Below are 14,795 nucleotides of genomic sequence, written 5' to 3'. Positions count from 1 at the left end.
AAACCAACAGCTCCAAAATACCAATAAATTTCAATACCAATCAACCGAAAAAGAAATTAAGTAAACACTCCCTCTTACAACTGCATCAAAAAGAATACCTAGGAATAAACTTAACCAAAGTGTTCAAAGACCTATGCTCCAAACTATAAGACATTTATGAAAAAAACTGAAAACAAATAAATGTAGGTATTACATGCTTATTAATTAGAAAAATTCATATTGTAAACTGTCCATACACCCAAAGCAATTTAGATCCAAAGCAATACAATCCAATGCAATTCTCATCAAAATTCTGATAGCACTTTTCACAGAAAGGGAGCAAATAATCAAAAAAATTATATGGAACCATAAGACCCCATAGTCAAAGCAAAGTTGGGGAAAGACAAAGCTGGAAGTATCATAGTCCCTAATTTCAAACTATATTACCAAGCTGTAGTAATCAAGACAGTACAGCATTGTCATAAAAGCACAGATCAATGGAACAGAAGAGAAAGCCCAGAATGGAGCCATATACAATGGAGAAAGAGCAGTTTCTTAAGTAAATGGTATTGGGAAAATTGGACAGTCAGAGTCAAAAGAATGAAACTTGACCACTCTCTTACACCACACACAGCAATTAACTCAAATTGGCGTAAAGGCTTAAATGTAAGAACTGACACCATAAAACTCCTAGAAGAAACATAATTGGTAAAAGTTCCTTGACACTGGTTTTGGTGATTTTTTTGGATCTAATACAAAGTGGGTCTACATCAAACTAAAAAAGCTTCTTCAAAGAAAACTCAATATTGAAAAGGCAGCCTATAAAATGGGAGAAAATATTTGCAAATCCTATCTGATAATGGATCAATATCCAAAACACACAAAGAACTCATATAACTCAACAGCAAAAAAACCCAATCTGATTTAAAGACGGGCAGATATGAATAGACTATTTTTCCAAAGATGACATAAAGATGGCTAACAGGTATACATGAAAAGGTGGCTCAACATCACTAATTGCCAGAGAAATGCAAATCAAAACTACACTGAAATATTACCTCTCAGCTACTAGAATGGCTTTTCTCAAAAAGACTAGAAATAACAAGTTGCTAGGGCCTCCCTGGTGGCGCAAGGGGTTAAGAACCCCTTGCTATGAAGCTATCTGCAGCCACTGCAGCACAAGTTTGATCCCCAGCCAGGGAGCTACCCACATGGCGCAGCAGACCTTTCCTGTCTCAACCACTGCTCCCCTCAGCAGTGTATTTCAGTCAATCTGCCTGTTCTGTTCCCCACTCTGTCTCTGGTCAATCTTCTCACCCTCCACACCTCTGACCCATACCCTGGTTCTTGTAGCATAAATAAATAAATCTTTAAAATAAAATAAAATAACAAGTGCTAGAGGATGAGGCAAAAAAGGAACTTCTGTCCAACACTGGTGGGAATATAAATTAGTGTGGACTCTACGGAAGACTATGGAGGTATCTCTCAAAAGTTAAAAACAATTATCATATAATCTACCAACTCCACTTCCAGTTATTTATCTAAAGAAAACAATCTAGTTATTTATCTGAAGAAATTGAAAACACTAACTCAAGAGATCTGCAACCCTCTGCCCATTGTATCATAATTCACAATAGCCAAGATAGGCAAGAACCTAAGTGCCCAGTGATGGATGAATGCATAAAGACAATGTGGTATGCCCGCATACAGAGGCAAAATGGAACATTATCTTGTCATAAAAAAAGAAACCTGGCTTTTTTGTGACAACATGGATGGACAGCAAAGGCACTCATTATTGTAAGTGAAATAAGTCAAAGAAAAGAGAAATACTATGTGATCTCATTTATATGTGTGAGGGCTGAAAGAGAACAAAAACACACCAACCAAGCAACCTCACAGACAAGAACAGATTGGTGGTTGCCAGAGGTGGCTGGTGAAAAAATGGTAAAGGTTGTCCAAAGATATAAACTTGTAGTTATAAAATAAATGTCACGGGCCTCCCCTGGTGGTGCAGGTGGTTGAGCACAGCATTATGAAGCTGTCCGCAACCTCTGCAGCGCCCGGTTCTATCCCGGCCGGCTGGCGACGGTCCCACATGGCGCAGCAGACCTCGCCTGTCGTGCCCGCTGCTCCCCTCTGCAGTGTATTTCGTCAGTCTGCCTGTTCTGTTCCCTGCTCTGTCTCTGATGAATCCTCTCCTCCTCCCGCGAATCTGGCCTGTACCCCGGTTCTTGTATAAATGAAATCTTTAAAAATAAATAAATAAAATGTCACTGGGATATAATGTACACAGTATGGGAATACTATGATTAATAAAACCGTGTTGTATATTTGAGAGTTGTAGAACAGTCATACTTAAACTGTTAGCACAAAGAATATAACAGAATGTAACAAAAAGATGACAGATTAATACTTCTATAATTTTGAAATATATACAAGTATCTAAATTATGCTGTATACCTGAAACTAATGTTATTTGTCCATTACATCTCGATTAAAAAAAAATAAACACACTGAGTCACTTGATATCTCAAGAGGCACTATATAGCCTACTGGTTAAAAGTACAAACTCTGAAATCATACTATCTAAATTGAAATTCTGAGTTTTGTCAGTTACTAGTAAGTTACTTAACCAATCTGTATCTTAATTCCTACAACTGCATTTTTTATAGTAATATGTCTACTTCTTATTTGTTACAAAGATTCAAAGAGTTAATTATCTGAAGTCTTTAGAATAAGGCTTTATAGAATGAGAGACATGTCCCTTATGACTATTATCCAGTTACCTATTAACCACCGTGATTAATGAGCCCTCGAAATGTGACCAGTATAGCTAAAGTAATGATTTTTAGTTTACTAAAAATGTAAAATGTAAAGAACCACATGTGGCTAGCACCAACAGCCTTACAATACTGCCTGGAACATAATACTAGTCAGTGTTTGTTATTATTACATGATCACTTGACAAAGACCTGGAAACATTTGACAAATATTGGAACAAGAAAAATATGATCCGGCCTTCCTAGTGGCACAAGGGTTAAGTCTCAGTACTTTTAAGCTAAGCCACTATAGCATGAGTTCAATTCCCAGTCAGGGAACTAACCCACATGGCACAGCAGACCTCCCCGGTCTTACCCGCAGTTCCCCTCAGCAGTGTATTTCAGTAGATAGGCCTGTTCTGCTCCACGATCTCTAGTGAATCCTCTCATCCCTCCCTCCCCAGCCCCTCCACCCCCATGCCTCTGACCTACTCCCCAGTTCTTGTATGCATAAATGAAAAAAAATAAATCTTTAAAAAAGAAAAATATGATCAACTACTAAGAATTCCTTTCTAAAGCACCACCTTAAGGGAAGATTTGTTTTGTGTTTTGTTTTTTTAACTTTTGACAGGAGTGGCATAAACACAATTTAGAAGTTAACGTGTTTCCTATAGAACTGGGTAGTTGGGACCTCCCTGGTGGCATAGGGGTTAAGTCTCAGCTCTTTGACTCTGATGGCCCAGAGTATGATCCCTAGCCATGGAGCTAACCCACATATAGTGCAGAAAGACCTCTTCTGCCTCACCCGCTGATGCCCTTAGCAGTGTATTACAGTAAATCAACTTGCTCTGCTCCCTACTCTGGGGTGAATCCTCTCAGCCCACGCACCTCTGACCTTCACCCCAGTTCTTCTATGCAAAAATAAAATCTTAAAAAAAAAAAAGTGGGTAGTTACACTAAATATGTACTTAATAAAGACTTGAATTCTCCAGTGACTAAACTATCCTGATAGGACAGAAAACAAGAGAAAATAAACAGTATACTTTCATTTGAGATGAATAAGAGAAACAGGGCCTCCCTGGTGGAGCGGGGTGAATTCTCAGCACTATCAAGCTATCACCAGCCATGTGACATGAGTCTGATTCCTGGCCAGAGAGCTATCCCAAATGGTGTAGCAGACCTCTCCTCTCTTGCCCGCTGCTCCCCTTAACAGTGTATTTCAGTAGGTCCACCTGTTCTGCTCCCTACTTAGTCCCTGCTGAATCCTCTCATTACCATCCCCCGCAACTTGGCCTACTCCCCAATTATTGTATGCATAATTAAAAATAAAGCTAAAATAAAAAAGAAACAGGATTTTTTACTAGACTGAATTCCTTGAGGTATAAAAAGACACTGTATGATTATCAATATTAATTATGTGTCATGTGGTAAGTATTTAAAGTATAAATTCAATCCTTAGATTTCCATCAAGATACTGGAATTAGATTATTTGCTTGTAAGCATAAAACCTGGGTTTTAGTCCTGGTTCTAACCAAAGATTAGGACTAAACCACCAACTCCACTATTCTCCTTAAAATAATAAAATGAAAAAGAAAGCCCCCCCCATCCTATTGCCCACACAGGATTACAAGGACAAAATAATATAAAACCTACCTCCACTTAATGTCCCATGAGGATCAAATATGTCACCTCCTAGAGTTACAGTTCTAGTCATTATCCTTTTATCAAAAGCCACTTTTTTTGCATTGTCCATACTGTCACAAACAAATGTTGTTCCAAAGACAAATTCCATTGCTTTCTGAAGTTCTGGTTTGTAGTCAACCAGGGATAGAGCCACATGAACATTGTTAGGGCCAACCTGTAAGGAAATAGATTATGTCACAGTTTATACTTGTCCTCTCCCTTCAAATATATTTATAAACCACAAAGAATTAAAATAAAAATTAAAATAATCTATATTTAGTACTGTATTACTTTTGAAATTTAAAAAATACTAACAGAAAATTCAATAGTTTAGGGGAAAAAATTTCATGTTTAAACACTGAAAGATCTACTAGTAAGTAAAACACAATGAAAGTACCAAGCATTACAAGAATTTCTACTAAGTAGGAGCCACTACCAAGTTTTCTGAATTAAAAATGGACTATTTGCATACTACTTTAATTAAAGCACAGCAATGGATCGAGTTAACACAATTGCAAAAAATGCTCCCCTTAAAAATTTTTTAGCCCCTCATCCCTTTGTTTTGATACAACTCTCTTATCCTGGTAATAATGTCTGTCTCTGCCCTTTTTCCTTTTTAACTAAGATGAGCAGAACAACTTGTTCTTTTTAGAAAAACTTGTTCTTAAGAACTTTGTATCACTATCCTTTATGGAGTTTAAGAGCAGCAGCAGAAATCACAATGAAAGTAGCACTGGGTAAGGTATGTTCAGCATTTGTTTGACAGAACAGTTACCATTATCTAAATCTGGTTAAGAGATCTAAGTGGAACTATTTTTGTTGTTATTTGAGATTCCAATTTACTTAGAGGCCAGGACTTCACCCAAGGCTGAAGTGCCTTTCTAAGTTTTGGAGACCACCCAAAGGTGATTTTTCAAAGCAAAGGAAATACTAACCCAAATTCCACCTTTCACTTACTCTGTACTTATCCTCCTTTTGATATTATGGACACAACTGGATTTTGAGATTATTTCATTAAAGATTTCTCAATTTCAGCAAGTGTACTATATTTTAGTATCTTAATTACAAATGTATTTATCAGTTTCATAGAATTGCACTTTATATTTACACACCTGGAATGCCTGTGCCATTAACAAACTGATAGTGCTGCTGGACATTATGATTGGCTTTATGTTTTTAACCAATACCACACAGCGATACTAGTCCTTTATATCTACCTTCTGTACTCATCTATCTTTTTTTTTTTTTTTTTAACTAGTAGGCATGCCACTTTAGATCTACCTCAGCAGCTGACTGGATATCCTAGTGATCGGCTTCGTGACTATAAAACTGATGGATATTTTCCGTAATTGTTGCCCCTGTGGGCAGTGTAAAGCTGCCTGACATGAAACAAAAACATGGAGAATTCTGGTATTTAAGCTCTATAACTTTAGCTATTTCAGAAATCAGAAATTTCATGTTTAATATCAGTTGATAGTCAGATGGTTTGACTTAAGATTTATTACACACTGAAATACCAAGAAGAATTCTAGTCTGACATTTATCTTTACTTTCCATCTAACTGAATAAAAACCAAATCTATTTTGTTACAATTTTTTAAAGCATGGTAACACAGTATTTTTTGATTCTACATGATTACTCCCCTATTCTTAATTAATGTCCTCTAATAAAGATGCAGAAAAAAATAAAGACTTACAAGATTCTGAGCAACTCTCAGAGTTTCTGGAGCAATACATCTGGCTGAAATTTTATTGAGTGGAATTATAGTATATCGACGCTTCAATTCCCCTTTTTCTAGTAGTTTTTTTCCAGTAACCTAAAACAATGTTCATTTGAAAAAAAAAATTATTGATGACAGAAAATATCCAAATGGAAGGAGTGATTGTTTAGGAATTCATAATCAAATTTTTATTGCCTTCCATGCGTAACAACCAAATGCCCAGGATTGATAATATGCATTCAAAACTCCTAATTAAGCATGACATCACCACTGGAACACAAGTAAATATAATCAATAATAAAATCAGAAAGTAAATGAGTGAATAGCATGTAAAAATAAGCAACCTTGGGAGAAACTTAAAACATCAAGAAAGTACCCAATTCTTCTAGCAGTACATGATATTTCAATCTAAATAACAATTACAAATTCTCTGTATTTACCTCTGTATCTACTACAACATTGTAAAGCCGCTCCCCTGCTACCAATTCTAAAGCTGTGGTTGCAGAAGTGTCTTTCACACTTATCAGGGAAGCTACCAGTCCTTTCACACAATTTCTATTCCAGTTCTTCTCTGGATCCCTAAAATAGAAAAGTTGACAAAAATCAATCTTTAGCTAGAAAAAATAGAAAAAGTTGTCCTTTATTAGTCAAGAGCTTTTCTGAAAACATATTTAATTGACATGAACACAGGTGAAGCATGTTGTCTTAAAAACTGAATGTTCCAGATGACTAGTCAGTTATTGCTTTAAATCAATCAAAAGTTCCCCAGTATATTGTTTTTAATGTAATAAATAATTTTAATGTTTTTAGTCATACATAGAATACATACATTGCTATAGTCATTCATACATACATTGCTATAAATTTTCCATGGAAAAAATTCATAAAGTTTTTAAAATGTTAATATTTAACATTGATAAAATAACTTTTAAGAAACTGGTTGAAGGCCTCCTCGGTGGCGCAGCAGTTGAGCGCTGGGTTGCGAAGCTGCCCGCAGCCTCTGCAGCGCTGGTTCAATCCCCGGCTGCTCCCCGGCCTCCGGAGGAGGGTCCCACATGGCGCGCAGACCTTTCCTGCCGCCCGCTGCTCCCCTCAGCAGTATACTTCGATCCTTCTGCCTGCTCTGCTCCCCGCTCTGGCTCTGGTGAATTCTCTCACCCTCCCGCGCTTCTGACTGTACCCAGTGCTTGTATAAATAAATAAAAATAAATCTTTAAAAATTAAAAAAAAAAAAATTAAAAAAAACTGGATTGAGATTAAATTGGTAGCCATTTTATTACGCAATAATTTTCCCATTCAACATCTGAAACAGCTCATTACATAAGGAAGAGCAGTTTTTTGAAAAACAGTAATTCTCATACAAATATCTTAACATTAATAACATCTCCAGATTGTCTTCCAACTAAAAGTTTATCTTGGTTATTACTATGTTAAAATTTAAGGTTTAAATCTGTTACCTGTATGCAAATCGAAGGTTGGGAAATCTGGCCAAGAGAGCTTCGTATGTTTCCTTCAATCTACTGATATCACGAGACAACCGCCTGCGCCTTTCCAAAAGGTTTTCCTCCTTGTTTTCTGAACAGTAAATCATAAGTAAATTGAAATGAAGTTTTAAAAAAATTCAACTATTCTGATCTAAGGAAATACTAGAAACCTCTATTTCAAAAATATTTTTGGTAGCAAAATAATTTCTGATAAGTACTAAATAAAAAGCATACTTAACAAATTCCTATCAAGTGTCAAGTAGACATTATTTTCAATAACACAATTTTCATTCCAAGAAACAACACATGAACTGAATGCTACTATAGAAATATACAACTATTATTTCTGAGTCATCAAGTGGTATTGAATAAACATTAATATCTCAGTACTGATATTTCAAAAATTCCAAGTGCTGTTTTATACCTAGATATTTTGGGGACTATTTACGAATAGTTATTACACTAACACCCATTAATAGGGTAAAAATTTTTTCCTACTTGCTATTTCCTTAAACTTAGTTTCTGTCAACAATCACTTCCTTATAATGATTTACTACATGTTTTTAAAGGCAAACCTTCATAATTTAGCTTTTTCATTTCAGCTTCGAGTTTGTCTTTAAGTTTCCTCACTGCCTCTAAAGCATCTTGATCCTTCTTATAGCCACTATCCATCTTCTTTACTTCAGCTTGTTTAGTCTTTAATTCTTGTTGGGCATGTTTCAACTTCATCTGAGCCTGTAATAGAAAGATGTAACAAACTACATAAGAGGTAGACAGTACTAGCCAGACTCAGATTGGTTAAATTAAAAGACATCAGTCTTGAAAATGTAACTGTTAGGTCATTTGGATTAGTATTTCAACATAGCAATCATTTCCCAGTATTTTCTCCTAAAAAAACACGCACAAAACCAATACATGCTTAATTAACATAAGTCATTAAATAATTTTCAATTTAAGTCTATATTTTTAATACTTGTAAGAATAACAAGAGTTCAAAAATTATATTAAAAATAACTCATTAGCCAGTTAAAACCACAACAAAAAGCTCAAAATCCACAAGTCTACTTGTCTTCCTTTGCACTGAGGTATGCACATTTGTATTTGTATCTATTTGGGTGTTATATAACTGAGAAGAGGAGACGCTTTATTGAGCAATGAGAAATAAAATTATGTAGGAAAGTGAAACTGACAGAAATTTAACTGCTATGGTCTGATATTTAAAATTCTGCTAGAAGTTCTGAAATTTCAGGAGTCTTAGGTTTATATAATTGAGCACTATTCCTTAAAACCATGAGCTAGTTTTCTGAGACCAAGAAGGCTAGGAGGGCGTATCCTCTGAAACTGAACAGTAGTGGGTTTTTCCCCACATAAAATTAGTTAACAGAATAACTGACCAAACTTTGAAGTATTCTGCTATTGATATGTTTTTGTAAGCACTATTTTTGAAAAAAAATGTTGCAAATATATAAAACTTTGAATGGGATTAATATACAAAAACATAGGTGTATTTTTTTTTTTAATGATGAGTGCTCCTTAAAAAATAATTCTGTACGTGGGGCCTCCCTGGTGGCGCAGCGGTTGAGCGCTGGGTTGCGAAGCTGCCCGCAGCCTCTGCAGTGCCGGTTCGATCCCCGGCCACCAGGCGAGGGTCCCACATGGCACGCAGACCTCTCCTGCCGCCTGCTGCTCCCCTCAGCAGTGTAGTTCTTCACTCTGCCTGTTCTGTTCCCCGCTCTGGCTCTGGTGAATTCTCTCACCCTCCTGTGCTTCTGACTGTACCCAGTGCTTGTATAAATAAATCTTAAAAAAACAAATAAATATAAAAATAAAATTTATTAATTTAAAAAAAAAAAAAAAAAATAAAAAGTTAAATAAATAAATAAATAAATAAATAATTCTGTACGCATGCACACACACTTTTCTGCCCTCAAATTATGTGTTCATAAGACTTTAAGTTGCATTAAATGAACAAATTTGAAGCCATCACAATAAACTGAAAAAACTCTGAAGATTAAGAAATCAGAGTTAGGGAAGCTAAAGACTGGAATGGGGATAGAGATATTTCCAAGGAGGATGTTGTAGTTTCAGAAACTAGGTGTAGTGGACACAGAAATGGAGAGGACATTTTTGGTTTCCTGTTAAAGCCTTAAGACATCAATTTTATGATGGCAAAGGATGAGAATAAACTGACTAATTGTCAATGTTCCATACAATGCAGCAGACAGACTAAACTATTGTACTTACAGTTTCAGTTAACCTACAAAAGTATTTTATGTTTTGCAGCATCTTAACAAATTAACATCACCAATATTTAGTATCAGCATGTTTGAATTTCATTGTATAAGGTGTTACAGAGTGGTTGAGTAAACAGTCCATCATTTTCATTATTTTATAATTGACAAAAGCATATAATATGAAGCAAGTTCTCTGATGAAAAAAACTGCAATCACACGGTACTTAAATTTTACCTGTTTAGCTTCTGTTTGAGCTTTACTTATGTCATTTTTACAGGCCATCATTTGACCAGCAAGAGTCGCTTCTGCTCCATCTTCATTACTGGAGAGGCCAGCGGAAACAGCATTAAAATGCTGCTGTGCAGCAGCCAAAGCTTCAGCATCTTTATTGTTTGCTTCTTGAAGGGCGCTCAATCCATCTGTTATCTTTTTAACCTCTTTTTCCTTTGCTGCTAAAGTTTTAGAATCCTAAGAGTTTCAGATTGGAAATATTACATTAAAAAAATTCATTTACTTATATGTATCTGTAAGTCATCAAGTTTCATAGCAATTTGAAGTGGGCATGACAATAACGAAAATAATTTAATCATCATAACTTTAAATATTTTATTCCTATTTTGAGATTCATTCTCTTGTTTTTAGGATAAATGTACATTTTACCTACTAGAAATACTTTCATTTCACGTTATAGTCAAATGTGGACAATAAAGAACTAAAATATCACTGAGGGATTTTAAGCACAAGAGTGATGTGACCCAACTTTTATTTTAGCTTCTGGAAAGAAGAGATAGAGCAGCAAGAAAAAAAAAAAAAAAAAAATGAAGAGTAAAAGACAACTAAGAAGGAAATTACTACAGTAAGCCTCATTCAAGATGATGGTCTGAACCAGTTTAGCCATGATGACAGTGATGAAAAGTTGCTGTATCCTAGATACATTTTTAACGTCAAGAGAATTTTGTCATGGATTAGAAATGGGATTAGATTAAAAAAAAAGGGAAATTATGGAAGGACAAGGATTTCTGGACTGAACAATCAGGTTAACAGTGTAGACATTTACTGACATGAAAATTCAGTAACTCATGTAGGTTTGGATAAATGGGGAAAATTTAAGAGCTCTATTTTGGCTATGTTAACTTTTAGACTTATTAATCGTCCAAATAAAAGTGTTGATTTAGTAGTTGGACAAATGAGTCTAAAGTTCAGGAAAGATGTCTAAGCTAATTAAAGATTTGAATGAGATCAACAAATAAAAATTAAGAGATAAAGGGCAGGATGAGCCATTGAAGAGATGATGTATATGGAGTAATCCTGAGCACTTAGACCTGGAGCATGCCAACTTTGCATTTTGTCTTGTATTACTAACCTACATTCAAAATTCCTATATTCAACTATCTAACAGCACCTATAGCCTATTATATTCACACTGTACTTCTTCCTATTCTGCATCTTAGCTAACAGTACCTCTGTATTTCCCACTGTTAAAGACAAAAATCTGGAGTTATCCTTCAGTCTTTTTCTCTTTCTTGTTCAACAACCAACATGTCACTTGTTGGATCTACTCTTAAACTACACATAAAATACCACAACTACTTTTAAAACATCCATTTCTACTGCACTAATTTATGCAAGGATTATCACTTGGATTAGCAGCCACTACTAGCTGGATTCTCTGCTTCTTCCTTTTATCTACAGTTTGTATTCAAAACAGAATGGGGCCTCCCTGGAGGTCTAGGGGTTAAGTCTCAGCACAATCACCACTATGGCCTAAGTCTGATTCCCAGTCAGGGAGCTGCATATATGGCACAGTAGACTTCTCCTGTTTCATCCACTGCTCCCCTCCGCAGTGTATTTCAGTACATCTGCCTGTTCTGCTCCCCACTGTCTCTGGTGAATCCTCTCATTCCCTCACTGCTTACACCCCAGTTCTTCTACACACCCCCACACACACGTTAGAACAGCCTAATTAAAACATTAAAAATGTCATCCTCTCGATCAACTCGTGACATCCCTTGTCTCTTACTCAGAAACTGTACACACTGCAAAAATGTGTTATCATACACCTATCACCTTTCTGTATCCCTATACTTAGTACCAGCAGCCCAATTATTTATTTTTCTAATACCTTAGGGACCTGGAGCAATTAGTGCTCTTCTGCTGGAAATTTGTCCCCAAAGCCTCCCAATTTATCTACATGGTTCTCTGACCTCTACCTCCTATGGTCATCAATGAAGAATCACCCTCTCAATGAGCTCTTCAATATCTATTAAATTAAAAATTCCAAACTGTACCCTAATATTCCTAATCCCCTACCCTGCTTTATTTTTTCCTCTACATCACAGTTATCACTATAAAACAAATCATCTTGCACAGTTATTTTCGCATCATTTCCCTCAACGGAATGAAGACCCAGAAAATGTTTTGTCCATTTTTGTTATAGTCGACATTGCCATATTCCCCAGCCCAACAACTATACTTGGTCCATAGCACTAAATAAATACTGACAGAATGGAAAAATGCATATTAGTGAAATTAAATAAAATTTCTATATGCTTACCTCGACCATGTTTTTCTCTAGTTCTTTACGTTTGTTCTCTTCACTTTCCAGATTTTTCTTCTTAAGATCAAAGGCACTTTGAGATTTAGTATTAACTCGCTGAGCTTCTGCAAGAGCATCTTCTAAAGAGCGTAGTATTCCTCCAATTTCCTATAATCAAATGCATCCAATGATTTCTACGTGAAGTACAAGTAAGCTTGTTAAAAAGCTATTTTGTTATCATACTTAAGATTAACAAATCAATATGGAAGACAATGCCAAGTAGATTCTAGTTATAATATATGATTTTTCAGAGTATATTATCCATTCTTATGTATATGCCTAACCTTATCTTTTCTTTTTTCCAAATCTTCTATTTCATGACTGAGAGCTTTTATTTTTTTATCATTCTCAGATAATTCTTCTTGAAGCTTTACAACTCTATCGTGCATTTCTTTAAACTCCTCAGCTGAGCGTTCTTTGGTATCTTCAGCCAGCAAAAACTGATAAGCAATATATAAACGACTCAAATGTTCTATCTCCCTCATTACTTTTTGGTATTCCAGGTAGGAAGATCTTTCCTGAAAGAGAAATCACCAACATAATATAACTCAAAACCCACATTTAAATAAACTTGGAAAGAATCAAACAGCAACATGCATACAATTTTTCCTTACAAGACAGAATAAACTTTGCCTTATATTTAAGTGATCATGGATTTGGATTATCAACTTTAAAAAACTTTAACAAAAGAACTCTGGCTTTTATTTAACATTAAACCATTCCCAGTAAATTCGACGAGGATATTTATTTTAATACATATTTTATGCAGTTGGGACAAACGGACATATGGTCACAGATAAGGGGTAGACAGTAACCTACACACTCACCAATGATATACTAAATTTTTTTGTTGTACACTGCAAAGACATTCATTCATTTAACTATTTAAAAGCTTTTGCTCACATACACTAAACTTTATTTCCATAAGGACCCTATGGGGCAGACACAGTAACACTTAAAATTCCTACTTTGCTGATGAAGAAATTCAGAGTGGTGAAATGACTCATCCATGCTGCTAGATTTAGAGAAATTTGGCAAAATTAGGTATAAAACATAAGTTAAAATTACTGACCTAGTGTTTTCTATTAAATTGTGCAAGAGGTAGCGTCAAGATCAGAATTTTTCAGTCTTTCCAATAATATCTAAACTCTTATATGGACTCAGAAAATAGCTCTGAGAAGGACAAAAATTTAAGGAGCATTTAATAAATTCAGTGAAAGTGCATTCTTTTCTGAAACACTGATTATGACTTCAAGAACTGTACATATTTTAAAGGAAATTCAGTCATGTTTCATTACCTTCACTCACCAAATGCCTTGACAGCAATAATGGTAGTGATAGTCCCAATCATGCTAGGAGTTATTCATGCTAACAAGGGAAGACTGCCATTATCATCAAGAAATATTACTCCAGTCAATTCTGGTTATGCAAGAAAATCTAGACTTATTTCTCTCCAACAAAACATTGAAATATGGCAAATCATTTTCTGAGATTATGAAGAGCAATCTTCAAAATCATTATGACTTAATAGATATAAAGTACATGTCCTCTAAAAGCAGAAGGCTGAGTTACAGAGTACTAATTCTATTCCTTATTTCATCCCAGAAAAAAAAATTCCTGTTTAGTATACAATTCATTCCTCATGTTTGATCCTGAACACATCACCAATTTTGAGAGACATTATAATTGGTTATCTTCACATCTATAGTGTATACCTCTTTTAATTTTTGAATGGTTGGTGTAATCTCTTCTTCAAGTATCTAAAAAATAAAGGAAAAAGTATGTAAAGTACCATTAGGAAAAATAACATGGGAGGCTAAGGAAAATGAATAGGAGAAAATTTCCTTCTTTATAGGAAAGCAATGTCAAAAAAAATCACTGTCTTCTTTATAAACATTTCATATAGGGCCTCCCCTGGTGGCGCAGCGGTTGAGCACTGGGCTGCAAAGCTGCCCGCAGCCTCTGCAGCTCCGGTTCGATCCCCGGCCCCCAACAAGGGTCCCACATGACGTGACAGACCTCTCCTGCTGCGCCCACTGCTCCCCTCAGTAGTGTATTTCGTCAATCTGCCTGTTCTGTTCCCAGCTCTGGCTCTGGTGAATTCTCTCACCCTTCCGCGCTTCTGACTGTACCCAGTGCTTGTATAAATAAATAAACAAATCTTTAAAAAAAAATTTAGACATTTTATATAAATTTCATTACCGTCTTAATTTCTTTAAGCTTAGCCTCCTTTTTTTCTATAGTTTTCTGGGCAGCTATTTTTTTGTATTCATACATCCTGGTTCCAGCCGCTTCTTCTATCATGGACAAAATCTGTAATGACATTGAATAATATTTTAA

General features: G+C 35.5%; 1 protein-coding gene across 1 annotated transcript; it reads right to left on the bottom strand.

The window, feature by feature from the left end:
• Nucleotides 1-4,362: 4,362 nt before the first annotated feature.
• On the bottom strand, nt 4,363-14,795 carry LOC119244223 (structural maintenance of chromosomes protein 2-like). The gene is made up of 10 exons (XM_037509883.1): nt 14,658-14,795; nt 14,171-14,215; nt 12,740-12,973; nt 12,414-12,563; nt 10,094-10,327; nt 8,201-8,360; nt 7,599-7,716; nt 6,582-6,720; nt 6,118-6,237; nt 4,363-4,596 (listed from the first exon to the last, which is right to left on the bottom strand). Exons 1-10 carry the CDS (start codon nt 14,778-14,780, stop codon nt 4,363-4,365), a joined length of 1,557 nt encoding a protein of 518 aa, XP_037365780.1. The 5' UTR covers nt 14,781-14,795.

The sequence above is a fragment of the Talpa occidentalis genome, unplaced genomic scaffold (genome assembly GCF_014898055.3).
Source record: "Talpa occidentalis isolate TD23 unplaced genomic scaffold, MPIMG_talOcc4v2.1 talOcc4.14, whole genome shotgun sequence".
Classification (NCBI taxonomy): domain Eukaryota; kingdom Metazoa; phylum Chordata; class Mammalia; order Eulipotyphla; family Talpidae; genus Talpa; species Talpa occidentalis.
The sequence above is the reverse complement of the archived record's forward strand: the minus strand, read 5'-3'. Positions and strand labels throughout refer to the sequence as shown.

Coding starts and splice junctions, on each gene's coding strand:
- LOC119244223 (XM_037509883.1), bottom strand. CDS start 14,780: ATGTCATTACAGATTTTGTCCATGATAGAAGAAGCGGCTGGAACCAGG. Junction 12,564..12,739: donor TGGAAAAAAGAAAAGATAAG/GTTAGGCATATA, acceptor ATTTGATTATAG/GAAATTGGAGGAATACTACG. Junction 7,717..8,200: donor GAAAAAGCTAAATTATGAAG/GTTTGCCTTTAA, acceptor TTTACTGTTCAG/AAAACAAGGAGGAAAACCTT.